The sequence below is a fragment of the Heliangelus exortis genome, chromosome 14, assembly GCF_036169615.1.
Source record: "Heliangelus exortis chromosome 14, bHelExo1.hap1, whole genome shotgun sequence".
Taxonomy (NCBI): domain Eukaryota; kingdom Metazoa; phylum Chordata; class Aves; order Apodiformes; family Trochilidae; genus Heliangelus; species Heliangelus exortis.
In genome coordinates, this window is record NC_092435.1 from 170887 (window position 1) to 183319 (window position 12433).

Consider the following 12433-nt stretch of genomic DNA (forward strand, 5'->3'; position numbering starts at 1 on the left):
GGATCTGTGTTTCTAGGATGTTGACCCCTGCTTGTGCAGGAGAAAGTCTGGGTCCTGTGCTGAGCTTCTCTCACTTCTCTCTCACAGCACAGGAGTGGCTTGCCTACATGGGAGTGCTCTTCACATTCTGCACACATGCCGCAGGCTCCTTCGCTTCTCTGCAGGGCAGGGCAGTGTCACAGGATTTTTGACACTGCTGGCCTTTGCTGCTAATGATTCCTCATTTTGGTCTTATGGCATGATGTGATGCCATGTTTCCTGGATATGACAATGATCAAAATGGCACAGGGATAAAAATTTGTATGGGATTATCTCTGCTTATAGCCAGGGTGAATCATCCTGGAAAGTTTTTACTCCATTTACAGTGGAAAGCTAGGCAAAAATGAAGTGGAAGAGAATCTGGAAGAGTAGCCATTCAACAGGGCAGTAAATCCAGGTTTAAAACTCTAAGTATCAGAGCAGAAGCATAGGCCTGGTGATACAAGGGATCAGTCCAGAGGTGGCTCTTTCTTCTGATTCAAATTTATTAAAAAAACATTGCTGAACTTGTTTGTCCCAGGAAGACAGACCAAACATCACCTGCCTGTGCCCCTATAGATTTATGCAGATAAGATTTCATCTCTGCTCAAGTGTGCTAACATTGAAACATGGAGTCAGCAAAACTCAAAATGACCTAGCTAATCAGCCAGAAATGTCCTTGCCTAGTCCAGATGAAAGGTTTACTGTCAGCAACCCAGAAGTGTGTGGATGCAGTATTAGTGCTCACAGAAACACAGCCTGTGAGAAAGGAAATACTCTAAAAATAAATAAATACTGTATTTGTTTTGTTGTTTACTTCCTCTAAATAATGTAAAATGGAAACTGCAAGAAAATGCAGCAAAGCAAAGCAAAAAAAAAGAAAAAAAAAAGAAAAAAAAAACAAAACAAAAAAACAAAAAAAAAAGAAAAAAGTTATGGCTGTGTTTTAAAGGTGTCAGTCCATGTTGCCTATGAAGAGAGAGGAGTTCTGAAACAGAATAGACATAATTGCAGCTGAGCGTCTGCTTCTCTGTGTCTGTTGCTGAAGACCACCACTTTCGGGACAGACAACAGCTAAGAACACAATGCATGTGTATAGGTCTATATATGTACCTACCTACACACCTATCTATTCCTCTTTTTTATAGTCTACTCTGCTGGTACAAATATCCTAAACACTTTAATTCTCTGCACTTCAGGATCAGAGATGCTATGTCTTTAGTAAAAAACTAAGAAAAATAAATGATGCAATCAGTCATGCCTGTGTCTGACTGGGTGGGGCAGTGTGTGCTGTGTGGTGCATCAATGTGTCTTGCTGTGGGGAAAAGAAGAATTGGATGCAGAGCATGTGGGGGAGCTGGAGTTGCCCAGGGGTGCATGTCTCTCACACTCATGCAGCCCGGACAGCATTTCACACAGTGTGTGTGTTAACATATTAACAGGGTTAATGTTAACAGGGTGGGAGGGAATTCCCTTCACTTGTGAGTGAATCAGCTGGGTGGGAGAGGTACCATGAACATTCCCAGATTATACTCCTGCTCTAGGCATTTCCCATACCATAAAATCCTGGGGTTTTTTTGAGTTTGCTTCATGTCCTAGCCCAGAAACAGCTGAAACATTTACCTAGACTACATTGTCATGGGTCCGGATTTGGTGTTCACCTGGGAAAAAACTGCCATCTGAGCAGGAGCCAGGAGTAATGTCTTCAGTATATAATGCTCCCACTCTGGAATACAAATGATGGTGTATTTTTAAGTTTTCCAAGAATAGATCTAAGTTCCAGGAAAAATGAATGGAGCCAAGACTTAGATGGAAAGAACTAGTAAAGGGTCTTTTATCTGAAATGATTAGAAGATCATCTTCCACATTACACGCCACTATCTGGAAACACAAGCCAGTTTTATTTTCCCTTTTTATGGCTGTCTGAGCCCTATGTTCTAGTGCATTGATTCACTTGACTGAGTTTCAGTAGAGTGGGGAGTGATGGGACTTTTGCCTGGGCCATGTGGACAGGAAATAGGGTCACAGTGCAGACTGGGCATGCAAGAGACTACGTGCCGCTGCCCCAGGGCACTAAGTGCTCTGGATCTAAAGAAAAAAGAGGGCAGGGAGAGCTGTCAAAGCTGTTTTTAACTGAGTTTAACATAGACCAAACCTTCACCAACTTGCAGCTTTGGGCTGAAAGCTGATGATGATATAGCAGCAGATTATTGAACAGTCTGTAGAGGCTGTGGCTCTGGCCAAAGAAAGCTCCTCCTCTGGCCCTGGTTGGTTCTCTTGCCCACAGGTGCACAACTGCACAGCACAGGGGCTGTATCCTTCTGTCCTGCTCAGGCTGGAGAAATGCCAGGATCTGGTGCTGTCTTACTCAGATTTAGTTTTAAAACTCACAAGTAAGCAAGGAAGTTTTTATGCCAACAGGCTGCACCACCCACTTTCTTGGAAGGTCAAGATGCACAAGTGGATGTGCTGTAATGTTGAGCTGTTCAAAGTCTGTTGTGCAGTGGTACAGGTGTATTTATGCCCATGCAGAGTGAATGGGTTGGAAACATGACCCTGACTTTCCAGCACTTCTTGACACCTATGCAACATGAGCACAGGGACACTTTCCAAGTAAAAGGGCATATTTTAGATTGTGTCAGACAGCACAAAGTATTAAGGTGTGGAGAGTTCAACTCAATAATCATATGCAATTGTAAAAATTTGCATCTGGTGGGATTTGGATCAGATTTGTGCAGTTTTTCCCTTTTTATGTATCACAGGGACTGGACAAGAAAAAACAGCTGTTGTCCTACCATTTGCTCCTCTGGTTCTTGCTGTTAGCAGTGCTCTGAAGTACTTGAGCTGTAAAACTTCAAAAGACTTTAAAAATAAACTCTTTTCACTGTCATCTTAAGAAAAATATCCAAGGAACAGTTCTTTAAAATTTTAAAATTATATAATATATGGAAACATTTATTTATAGAAACTCTTGCTCTGGCATCTCATTAAGGGTGTTGGTGATCCACATGCCATTGGGAGGGGTTTAATTTTAAATAGCCAAGCCACATTGACCTGAAAATCCCTCTCAGAACTAGCTTCTCCATGGTCCTTCTATGGCCTTTTTTCACTATCTTGCAACTGACTCTGTATACAGTTGCCCCTGATTATCACATGTTGGAGCCTTCAGAAAACCTCAATGATAAGTACATGTGTTCCTGAGAGAGTCCTATCCAGTGGTCACCTACATCGTTGCAATCTGGAGCCTGGTACTCAGCCCTGGATGTTGGACTGGGCACTCACATTCTCTGGCAGGCATGGAAGGAAACGCCTGATGGCCTTCATTACAATCTCCAAGTTCCCAATCTCTGAGTCAGAAAGGCATTGGCCCTACATGGTCATCACACTGGTACCATCATCTTGGCTCCACACCAGCCATCTGAGGAGGGAGGGACGGAGGGAGGGAGGAAGAGAAGGCTCCCAGAAAGCCTCTTTCTTTGGGGCACTGAAACTGTAAAGATCTTTCCTGATGACTCCAGGTCACCTTTCTATCTGCAGCAAAACCTTTAACTGTTGCATGTAAACTCTTGCTCATCTGAGCCCTATTGAATAAAAGATTTGCTAGATTTCATGTCGACATAGCTTTGGATTGTCCTGGTAAGAAATTAAGGTAGATGGAGAGGAGAGTGACAGGTTTTGTTAGATTTTGGGGATTTCATTTTTTTTTTTTTTTTCTGTTATGGTTTGTTTATGTGAGGCTTTGCTGGTTTAAACATCTCAGGTGGATGTCCTGCAGGCTTTGTGGAATGTCTCAGGAGTTAAAATGCAGTGGGTAACATAGTATTTGCCTCTGGCTTCCTGCTTCCAGTATGTTTAAATCCTTAATGAACTCTGAGAAATACCTACAAGTAAGCATGTTTCCTTTTGGATACATGTCACACCGTCAAACCTGCCAGAATAAACACCACCATAGCTACCTGTTAGATTAGATATTTTTTCTAAAACTGAGACCCCTAGCTTGACTCCTCCCATCATCCACAGGAATAATTTCTCTTCACTAGTCTGAGACAGAACAGACCAGTAGGACTTATCTCACCTCATTGACCTGAGAAGATGCCAGTGGCAGTCTCCAAAGCTTGTATTGTTCCCATTCTGCATAGATTTCAGAGCATTTCTACATCAGTACCTTTCAACCAAACTAGCAATATTTCTTCCTTGCTATTTTTTTCCTTGCTAGTTGTTATCAGTTATTTAGGCTGTAAATATTTGGAGTGAGGTCCCAGAATATCCATTACATTTCCCTTTGTCCCCCACATGGCTGCAAGCAGCACAAGCTGTAGAAAGCACACAACACATGAGCATTTGCTCCCATATGGAACAGAGACAAACAGGGTTTTTTTGTTGTTGTTGTCCCCTCCCCCCCCCCTTTTTTTTAATTATGTTGTGGCAAGCTGGATGGAATAAGGCATCTATCTTCTGACAAACCTATGCAAAGGGCAGTTCAAGTTACCCAGCATTATTAAAAAAAAAACTATATGCTGACAAAATGGCCCCTTATTTAAGTCATCCTGCTAAATAATTCTGGTATTTCAGAGCACATAATTTACGTGCCTTTCCTGCTTAAAATAAGGTACTACAAAAGGTTTGATGTCAATTAAACCAAGACAATAAATCACCAGTGAAATATCAGACCTTCTCCCAGGAGGATGCTTAATGTCATCCTAGTCTAATCTAATTCTGAAATGCTTTAATATTATTTGGGCTCTGAGCAGTCTGGAAATAACAGCATTTTTGAGGCCCTGGGTAATGTTACTCATCTCTACAGCTCTTGCAGGGAGAATCTTTGGTCACCCGGCACTTTTACCCCTTGGAATCTCATCCTGCAGTCAGGGAGGAGAGATAACCCTTGCCTGTGGCTCCTGAGGAATCCACTGATGTGCTTGTTCTCACACATGGCCAGGCACGGAGGGCTCAGAGGACCAGCTGCAGATACCTCCATTCCTCCTCAGCAGCTGGCAGAGCTCTGTGGGGGACGCAAGATCTTGATGCAGCACCTCCACAGCAGGAATTCCTCATGCAGCTGTGGCTGAAGCTCTGTGCAGTTCAAATGTTTCAGATGTCTTGTCCTCCCCGTCAACAGGGAGGGTAAAGAGGAAAAGAAGTAGGAGATGAGGTAAAGAGTAGAGACTCATGTACCGGTCACAGAGAACCCTTGTCTTTCAAAGTGGCACAAAGGATACTTTGACTGTTGCTACAAGTAATGGAGAAGGGCAAGAGAAGTGGTTGGGGTGAGAAAGAAGTGTCTCTCACACTGTAGACTTGACTTTGTTTTGCCTCACCCCTTCAGACTGCAGACTGATATACACTTCATGACTTTCTGAGCACATGGACAGTGCCTGGCACATGGTGAGTGGGACTGCAGTTGCATCAGATCCGATTGTTTCACTGGCATCGGCTTAATTTGCATCACAGTGTTGGCCATTGGCACTATGAAGAAAATGTTAGTTCTCTGCATGCTGAACAATGGCTCCTTAAATTTGGCAAGGATATAGCTTTTATCATCTGAAGATTTATCATCTCAGTGAAAAAGAATTATTAAATTCTCCAAACAGTTACCTCAGTCTTGTGATGGAATGTCGGAATAGAAGCAGAATCAGGCTCTCCCCATCATGTATGATGTTTTTAGCATGGTACTGCAGAAACCTGCACAAAACCACTTCAGTTCAGTGTGAAGTGAGTGCTCACACACAGCATTCCTGTATCCAAACCTGGCAAAAATCACCAGCAAGCAATAAAGTGCCCTTGTTATTCTGGATCTCTTGTGTCAATATCCATTGCTGTAGGAAACAAGTAGAACCCTTTCAGGGGGCAGTCTGGTTTGACCTAGTCTAAGAAAGTCTAAATGTAAGGAGAAGGAATAAAGCTTTGTAAAATAGGCTCTGAGGGATTCTGACTTTTTGGGTAGAAAAGTCACACCAATTTACCAGTCTGAGATTCTGGGATTCTATCACCTGTCAGTGCTGCCATCTCCATGGCCCATAAAATAGCAATACTTTTTCAAAAATCCTTTTAGCAATAGTCCAGAAGTCCCAGTAGCACCTGATATGCAAAGAACCACCGGCGTTCAGGGCTTTCTGAGCACCCAGTCCTGGGGGCACTGGAGCCCCCGCCTTCTGCCCGGCTGGGTCGTTGCCGCCGAGGCCGCTCCCTCCGGGCCGCTCCGGCGGGGGAGGTCCGCAGCGCTTCGCCCTCCCCGGATCCAGGCCTCTCTCCGCCGCATGGCCGGGCGGGCTCCGGGCCGGGGGCGGTGCGGCCCCAGCCCCGACCTAAGGCGGGGCCGGGCGGGGCGGGCCTTGCGCCGGGGCGGGCGGGCGGAGAGGCGCGGCGCGGAGTCCCGTTAGAAACGGCGCGGAGCTCGCGGAGAGCCCCAGCGGCGCAGGAGGAAGGAGCTGCCGTGCACAGTCCGCCGAGAAGATGCCGAAAACGGTGGGTGCGGAGCGGGGACCTCACCGCGGGGGCGGCTCGCGGCGGTGGCCGAGGGAGCTGGGCGGGCGTGGTCGGCCCCGGCCCGAGGCGGCCCTGCCCGCGCCGACTGCTGCCGGAGGGGGGGGGGGGGGGGCTCCTCCCGCCCGCACCCCTCCCGGAGCGGACGCGGATGACGGTGGGGCCCGGGAGGCGCCGGCGGGCGCCCTGAAGGGAGGGAGAAGGGAGAAGGGCGTCCTGGGGAGCGCGGGAGCGGAGCCGCCCGCCCCTCCATCTTGTTCTCCGCTCTCAGCTCCGCCGCCGCGCCCCGCCCGAGGGGCCGGGTTGGACCCCGCCTGGGCCGCGGTGCTCGTCGCCCGGCCCAGGTCCCTCCAAGGGTCGGGGAAGCGGTGCCCGCCGCCCCGCCTGCGGCTCCGGGAGGCTGCCGGAAGCTTTTGGGGAGCTAATGAACTCTATGGCCACGTCTCGTGTGCTCCATAAAGAGAAGCTGGGTTTACACAACTTGTAATTAGTCAGCTTGAGTTGCTAGGGAGCCTTGTCCCAGCTTGACTTGAAGTATTTCTTGGCTGGAGAGGTCTTGGTACTTCAGTAAGACCGGTCAAGTCTGTACTTGACTTTCCTGGGCGCAGCAGGAGTGCGGTGACTAATGAGGAGCGTGGGTTTTTTCCATTTAATTTCTCGTGGTTGGAGTAAAAGAATTGGTCCTAGCCCTTCATTGATGAAACAGGAAAGAGCAGGCTGGAAGCCTCTGGATGTTTCCTCACTAGGAGTGATCGGAAAGGGTCTATGAACATGTAAGGTTTAGGCTAAGAGACTGTGATTTACATAAAAGGGAAAAAAAACCCGACCAAAACCTAAACAAAAACCCAACGTTATGCAAGTGGAAGTCGAAATTGAATACACCCTAGCTATAATTATTATTATTACTATTATTATTATTTATTTTACATATAGTTTAATTTTCTTATTTTAAAATAGATACCGGGTGCCTGCTTTTCCTGCTGCCTTAAATGTCAGCTATTTGAAACAATAGCTGGACTATTTTTTTAAACATCAACATTTTCAAGAATATCAATCTCAAGCCACTTGAAGGTTAAGATAGTATTTTCTAAAGCTTTGGAAAGGCCTTTATTGAAACATCTACAATAACTAGTAGAGCTTTATGTCCAAAAAAATACAGACAATGAGTTAATTACTGTTAGCAGAAGTAGCTGAGGTTAGGGGAGTTCTGTGTTGAATGCTGTGAAGACCTTTTAGCCTGGGAGTTTACAGCTGTGATGAGTGACTACTTGTAGTTGCACATGGTTTTGGGGCAGGCTCCCTCTAACAGGCTGAATTCAGGCATTTGGCTACTCAGTGAAGTGCTCATGGCAGGCTCCCCATCTGCTGACACACCCTAGACTGAATTCACATTCTCAGTCTGCTGTCTTCTGCTTCTGATGGAGCAGTTCTGCTTTCAGAGCTTTTGAAAACTGGAATAGGTGAAGAAATACCAGTGCTTTGCTGTGACCTGGTGCATTGCACACAGCAGAAAGTGCTTCAGATGAGGTTTGGAGCTTCTGCTGTATCAGCCGTTGTTTTCCTGCCCCATCCACCCTAGTTGTGGACACAACTGAAATAATATTTTAAACATTATTTCTTGAGCTATGCATGTGCAGGTTATGCTGGTGTAACTGTGTAATCACGACTTCATGTGAAAGAACCATGACAAATAGTGTGCTAGCTTAGGATTTGTTAATAGCTACTTAATTAACGAAACAGTAAAAGGCAAGTGACTCTCCTCAATCAAGGTCAAATGTGGGTGAAACTCAGCAGTTAGATGTCGCTATATGTGGGCTTTATCACAAAAATAAATCCATTGTGAAGAAGACAGATGGAGGAAATGTTCCAGGGAACATTGGCTGGGCAGGAAAAACATTTGCCTCTAAAGTGTTTGGTAGCTCTTATCATTCATCTCACCAAGCTTACAGAACACTGTGTGGCTGGAGCAGCAAAACCTGTTGAGTTCGGAGTCCCTACTCCTCATTAAGCTAGGCTAAATGTTAACACATCTAGCTAGAGATTGTCGTTTTGTTTCATGATGTTTGCTACAAGTGGCACCATGCTTTGGTGCACTATTAATAGGAATCCAGGATTAACTCTGGTAACCTTTGAACTAGTGGCACATGATTTGCTCTTGAGAAGTGTAATGTCTGCACAGCTGGGGGGTTTGGTTCCTACACAGAAAGTCCATCATGGATCAGACTGGTGATCCTGCCCTGCTCTCCGTAGGAAGGCTTCAGTGTTTTAACTGTAAGATCACACCAGATAAGTAACCAGCTCTGGTTTGTATTTTTTTGTTCTGAAAAGTTTGCAAGATGTAAACAGTTAAAGCACCTGCCTGTATGCTTGGGGGGTAATAACTGTCCCCAGCACTTTGTATTGCAGACATGTGGAAGCAGTTGAGTGCTAAAATGCCTCTTGTGAGCAACTGTCAAGCTCTCCTGTGTCTCCCCTAGTTGTGAGAAGTCTGTTGGCCATGAGTAGGCTCTGATCTCATGCTTACTGTCTAGTGCTCTGGTCTCTGAGTCATTTCAGGCTGGGCAGAGCTGGAAGTCACACTCTGTTCCAAGTTCTGATAGATGTGAATGAACTGTCATGTTGATGAGTAGTCCAAGCCCCATAGTTAGTCACTTGAACTTTAGTATTACAAAACCATCTTGGTTGGAGGAGTGGGAGAGAAAGCAACCTTTTAGTACCACTTATGTCCATTTTGGTGGGGGGATACTTCACTATATTTTTAGATGTTAGAAAAAGCAACGTTTCTGTATCAGGATTCAGTAACTGTTTTGCTATGAATGTACTTAACTTTGTGCCTACATGAATGAATAGACCAATGAGAACTTAAAATGTGAACATCTGTTGTGTATGAAGCATGTGTTCAACTGTAGTATCACAAGGACTTGAGCAGTTTTGTTTTTATGTGATGTAGTCTTTACTTGCTGTAGAGAAATGGGTTTAATCAGACTTGATTTTTGAATACAGAAAGCTTCAAACTAAGGTATAATGAAGATTGGACTCCTCTTATTGTATTAGCAGAACTAAGTGTTTCTTTGAATGTTCAGAATGTAAGTCCCCAGGTTTCTAGGGCAAAGTGTTACTGCAGAGAAAATTAACTTGGACAAGCGTGAAGTCTTCAGCACAAAAGACTAGTGGGATTCATAGGTTTCAGCTCTGGTGCTATTTAATTTACTTTTTTTTTAAGTCTTTTCTTCTGTTTGTCTTTTTTTCTTTAGACTTTCTAAACCCCAGTGTGGCAGTAGCTATTAGAGCGTTCAGGGACCCTCTCTGAAGATTAAATTGGTGGTCTTAATTCCCAGTTGAAGCTTATCTCCCTCTGGTTAAAAGGTCTGGTTAAAAGACAGGTAACTGAGGGACTGTGGTAGGTGTTAGGACAGTCCTCTGGGTACTTAGTTTCTTGATGGGTAGCTGCTTGCTAACAATGTGTGCAACAAGATGGCAGCTGTCAGCCCTGTGCTCAGCTTGTTTGAATGATCATTTTGGGTTTCATTTTGATGGCTTGGGTTTGGATCATGTTGTGCTATGACAGAGCACTAGAAGCCATCCAGGTGTTTTCTGTCTTATCTGAGGACCAGCCCTTTGGTGTTACATCTCCATCTCCCTCACTCAGTATAACTTGAGAAGCTTGGCAGCCCTGATGAAAGTGTGAGGCTTTGGTGTGGCATTGGTGCTAGCTTGTTAGAAAAACTCAGTCCTTTGTACCTTTCTTCTAATGCCCTCAGATACATGGAGTTGCTGTAAAAAGGTGTAGGAGAGCTCCCAAATACCTTGCTTTACACAGAAATCTGTGTACACCCCGTTGGAGAGTTTCAGGTCACTTTTTACTTCAGAAACAATAGTTTAAGCATGCTGAGTGTACAGTGGAACCAGGTAAACTACTGGTACCATGAGGTACCTACCTGTAGCTTTATACCTGTCCTGGGATTTTACAAATCAGGAAAGGCCTTTACACCCTTGTATTATGTTAATCAGCTTGGTTCCCAGATTCTGCAAGGTCAGCAAGGTTTTACTTCTTGTGCAGCTGAAGCAGTTGAGCCTGATAGTGAGCAGGGACTTCTGTGTTGCAGTTAAATAGGCAGTTTAAAGAATATCTTTGACAAACTTATCCTTCAGTTTGTTTTTATGTATTTGTAAAATCATGCTTCCCCTTCTTACGGAAAGCCTTGCTCCTAACCAGTAGTGTTGTGCAGAAAATATCAGTTAGAGTGGCTTTGGGCTGTAGTGAGCAAAAACTACTCTGAGTGCCCGATCTCAATTGGTAGTTATGATCCTGTTCTTACAACTTTAATGCAATTGTGTTAGGCCTAAGAGTGCCTATCATACCAGAGATTAAAAAAAGATTAAATGTGTTATTCAAATTCTTTAATTTTTGACCTCTTGATTTGTTGCTTGAAGCAGATGAGCAAGAAACAGGTTGGTGAGGTGGACATAACAAAAGAAACTTGAGGAAAGCTTTAGATCTGCTGCTTCTGCAGTGAGAATCCTCCAGGGTGGCTAATATCAGGGGTTGGTCATCAATCACTCCTTGCAAATATCCTGTCCCCCTAACATTTATAGGCAGGGCCTTTTTTGGGCCTGCAATAGGTTGTGGCACTTTCTTTGGGGTACTCTCCCTCATCTGATTAACCACCCCTGGAGGTTAATTACAATTCTTGCTTTTCTTGTGAGGACAGATCATAAGATGTCTTAATATGGACTCCTTTCTTTGACAGGAAATGGCATCACTGCCTCTAGAGGAAACTTGTTTCAGTTGTTGCATGTGTGATGGCTGGTCTGAAGTGAAATCCTCTGCAGAGAGCTTGCTCAGGTCCCTAGGCAGCTACAGGAAAGACAGCTGATGAACTGAAACCAAGTGATTCAAATGCCTCCTGTCTTTGCTCCTTGTGCAGCTGGGTGCCTGGGGAGTCAGGACCCCTCCTGAGGTGCTGGGCTCTGCCTGTCCCTGCCGAGCAATGACACTTCTCAGAGAAACTCCTCTGGAAGAGGTAGTCCTGGCCCTGGTCCAGGTTATAAAGGAAACTGACTAAAAGCTTCCTCTAGCTACGTCATCTCCTGGACTCCTTCCTGGCTTGGTGCGGCTTAAGCAGCCTTATTTGGCTGTTTTTTTTTTTTTTCCTCTCCTCTCTTTTCTGTGCAGTGAGAGGTCGTCCCTGAATTTGCACAATAATGTTATCTGTGCTTAATCACTGTCCTAAGGGCTACAATGGGGTCTGCTTGAAAACTAGTTCGGGTGCCCCCCAGCCTCCCCTTGTCCTGCTTGACTGTCTGCTAAATGATTGTACAAAAATCAGCATCATTCTAGGAGGAGTCTATTGGAAAAGAGGAAATCCCTCCCTGCCCAGGAATAATCCAGGACAATTAACTGATGCAAATTAACAGCACTAGTAAGCAGCCAGTTAATTGCTTACTTTTCCCTAGGGGTTTTTGGGAACAGCAGGAATTTGCATAGTGCAGCAAATACTACTACATCAAAGGAGTTTGGTTTTGTCCCATCTGAAACTTCTAGAGGAGTCTGAAGTCTAGATTCATGGAAGTCTGCTCTTTTGGGCAGACCTCTGTTACATTTCTGTGGCTGTTCCTAAGTGGAGCATTGAAGTGTTTTGGAAGTTGTGGGCATAAACTTCATCCCTTCTGACTCCAGTGGCTAGTGCTGACTCTTTCTGTAATTTTTAAGAGATTGTGTATCAAATATGTGACAGGGATGTAGGAAGAGATGGTCACTGGCAGGCTCGGTGGCTGTAAAAACACAATATCGGCTGTAACTGTTTGGAAGTTTAAAACATGAAATTGTGGAGGTTTGGGCCTTAGATTGGCAGGAGACCATTACGGCTGCAGCAACTGGGTGATCTAGTGCTGCTTCCCCCCTGTGTAGCTGTGAGAGGGTATCTTCTGG

At 45.0% G+C, this 12433-nt stretch overlaps 1 protein-coding gene across 1 annotated transcript in view; it reads left to right on the top strand.

Moving 5' to 3' along the window:
• The first annotated feature begins 6342 nt into the window (after window positions 1-6342).
• Window positions 6343-12433, top strand: part of MSN (moesin) — a 35524-nt gene continuing 29433 nt past the window's right edge. Inside the window, exon 1 of the mRNA XM_071758058.1 lies at window positions 6343-6483. Within this exon, the coding sequence (XP_071614159.1) occupies window positions 6472-6483 (12 nt within the window). The 5' untranslated portion in view covers window positions 6343-6471. The remainder of the gene's footprint in view (window positions 6484-12433) is intronic.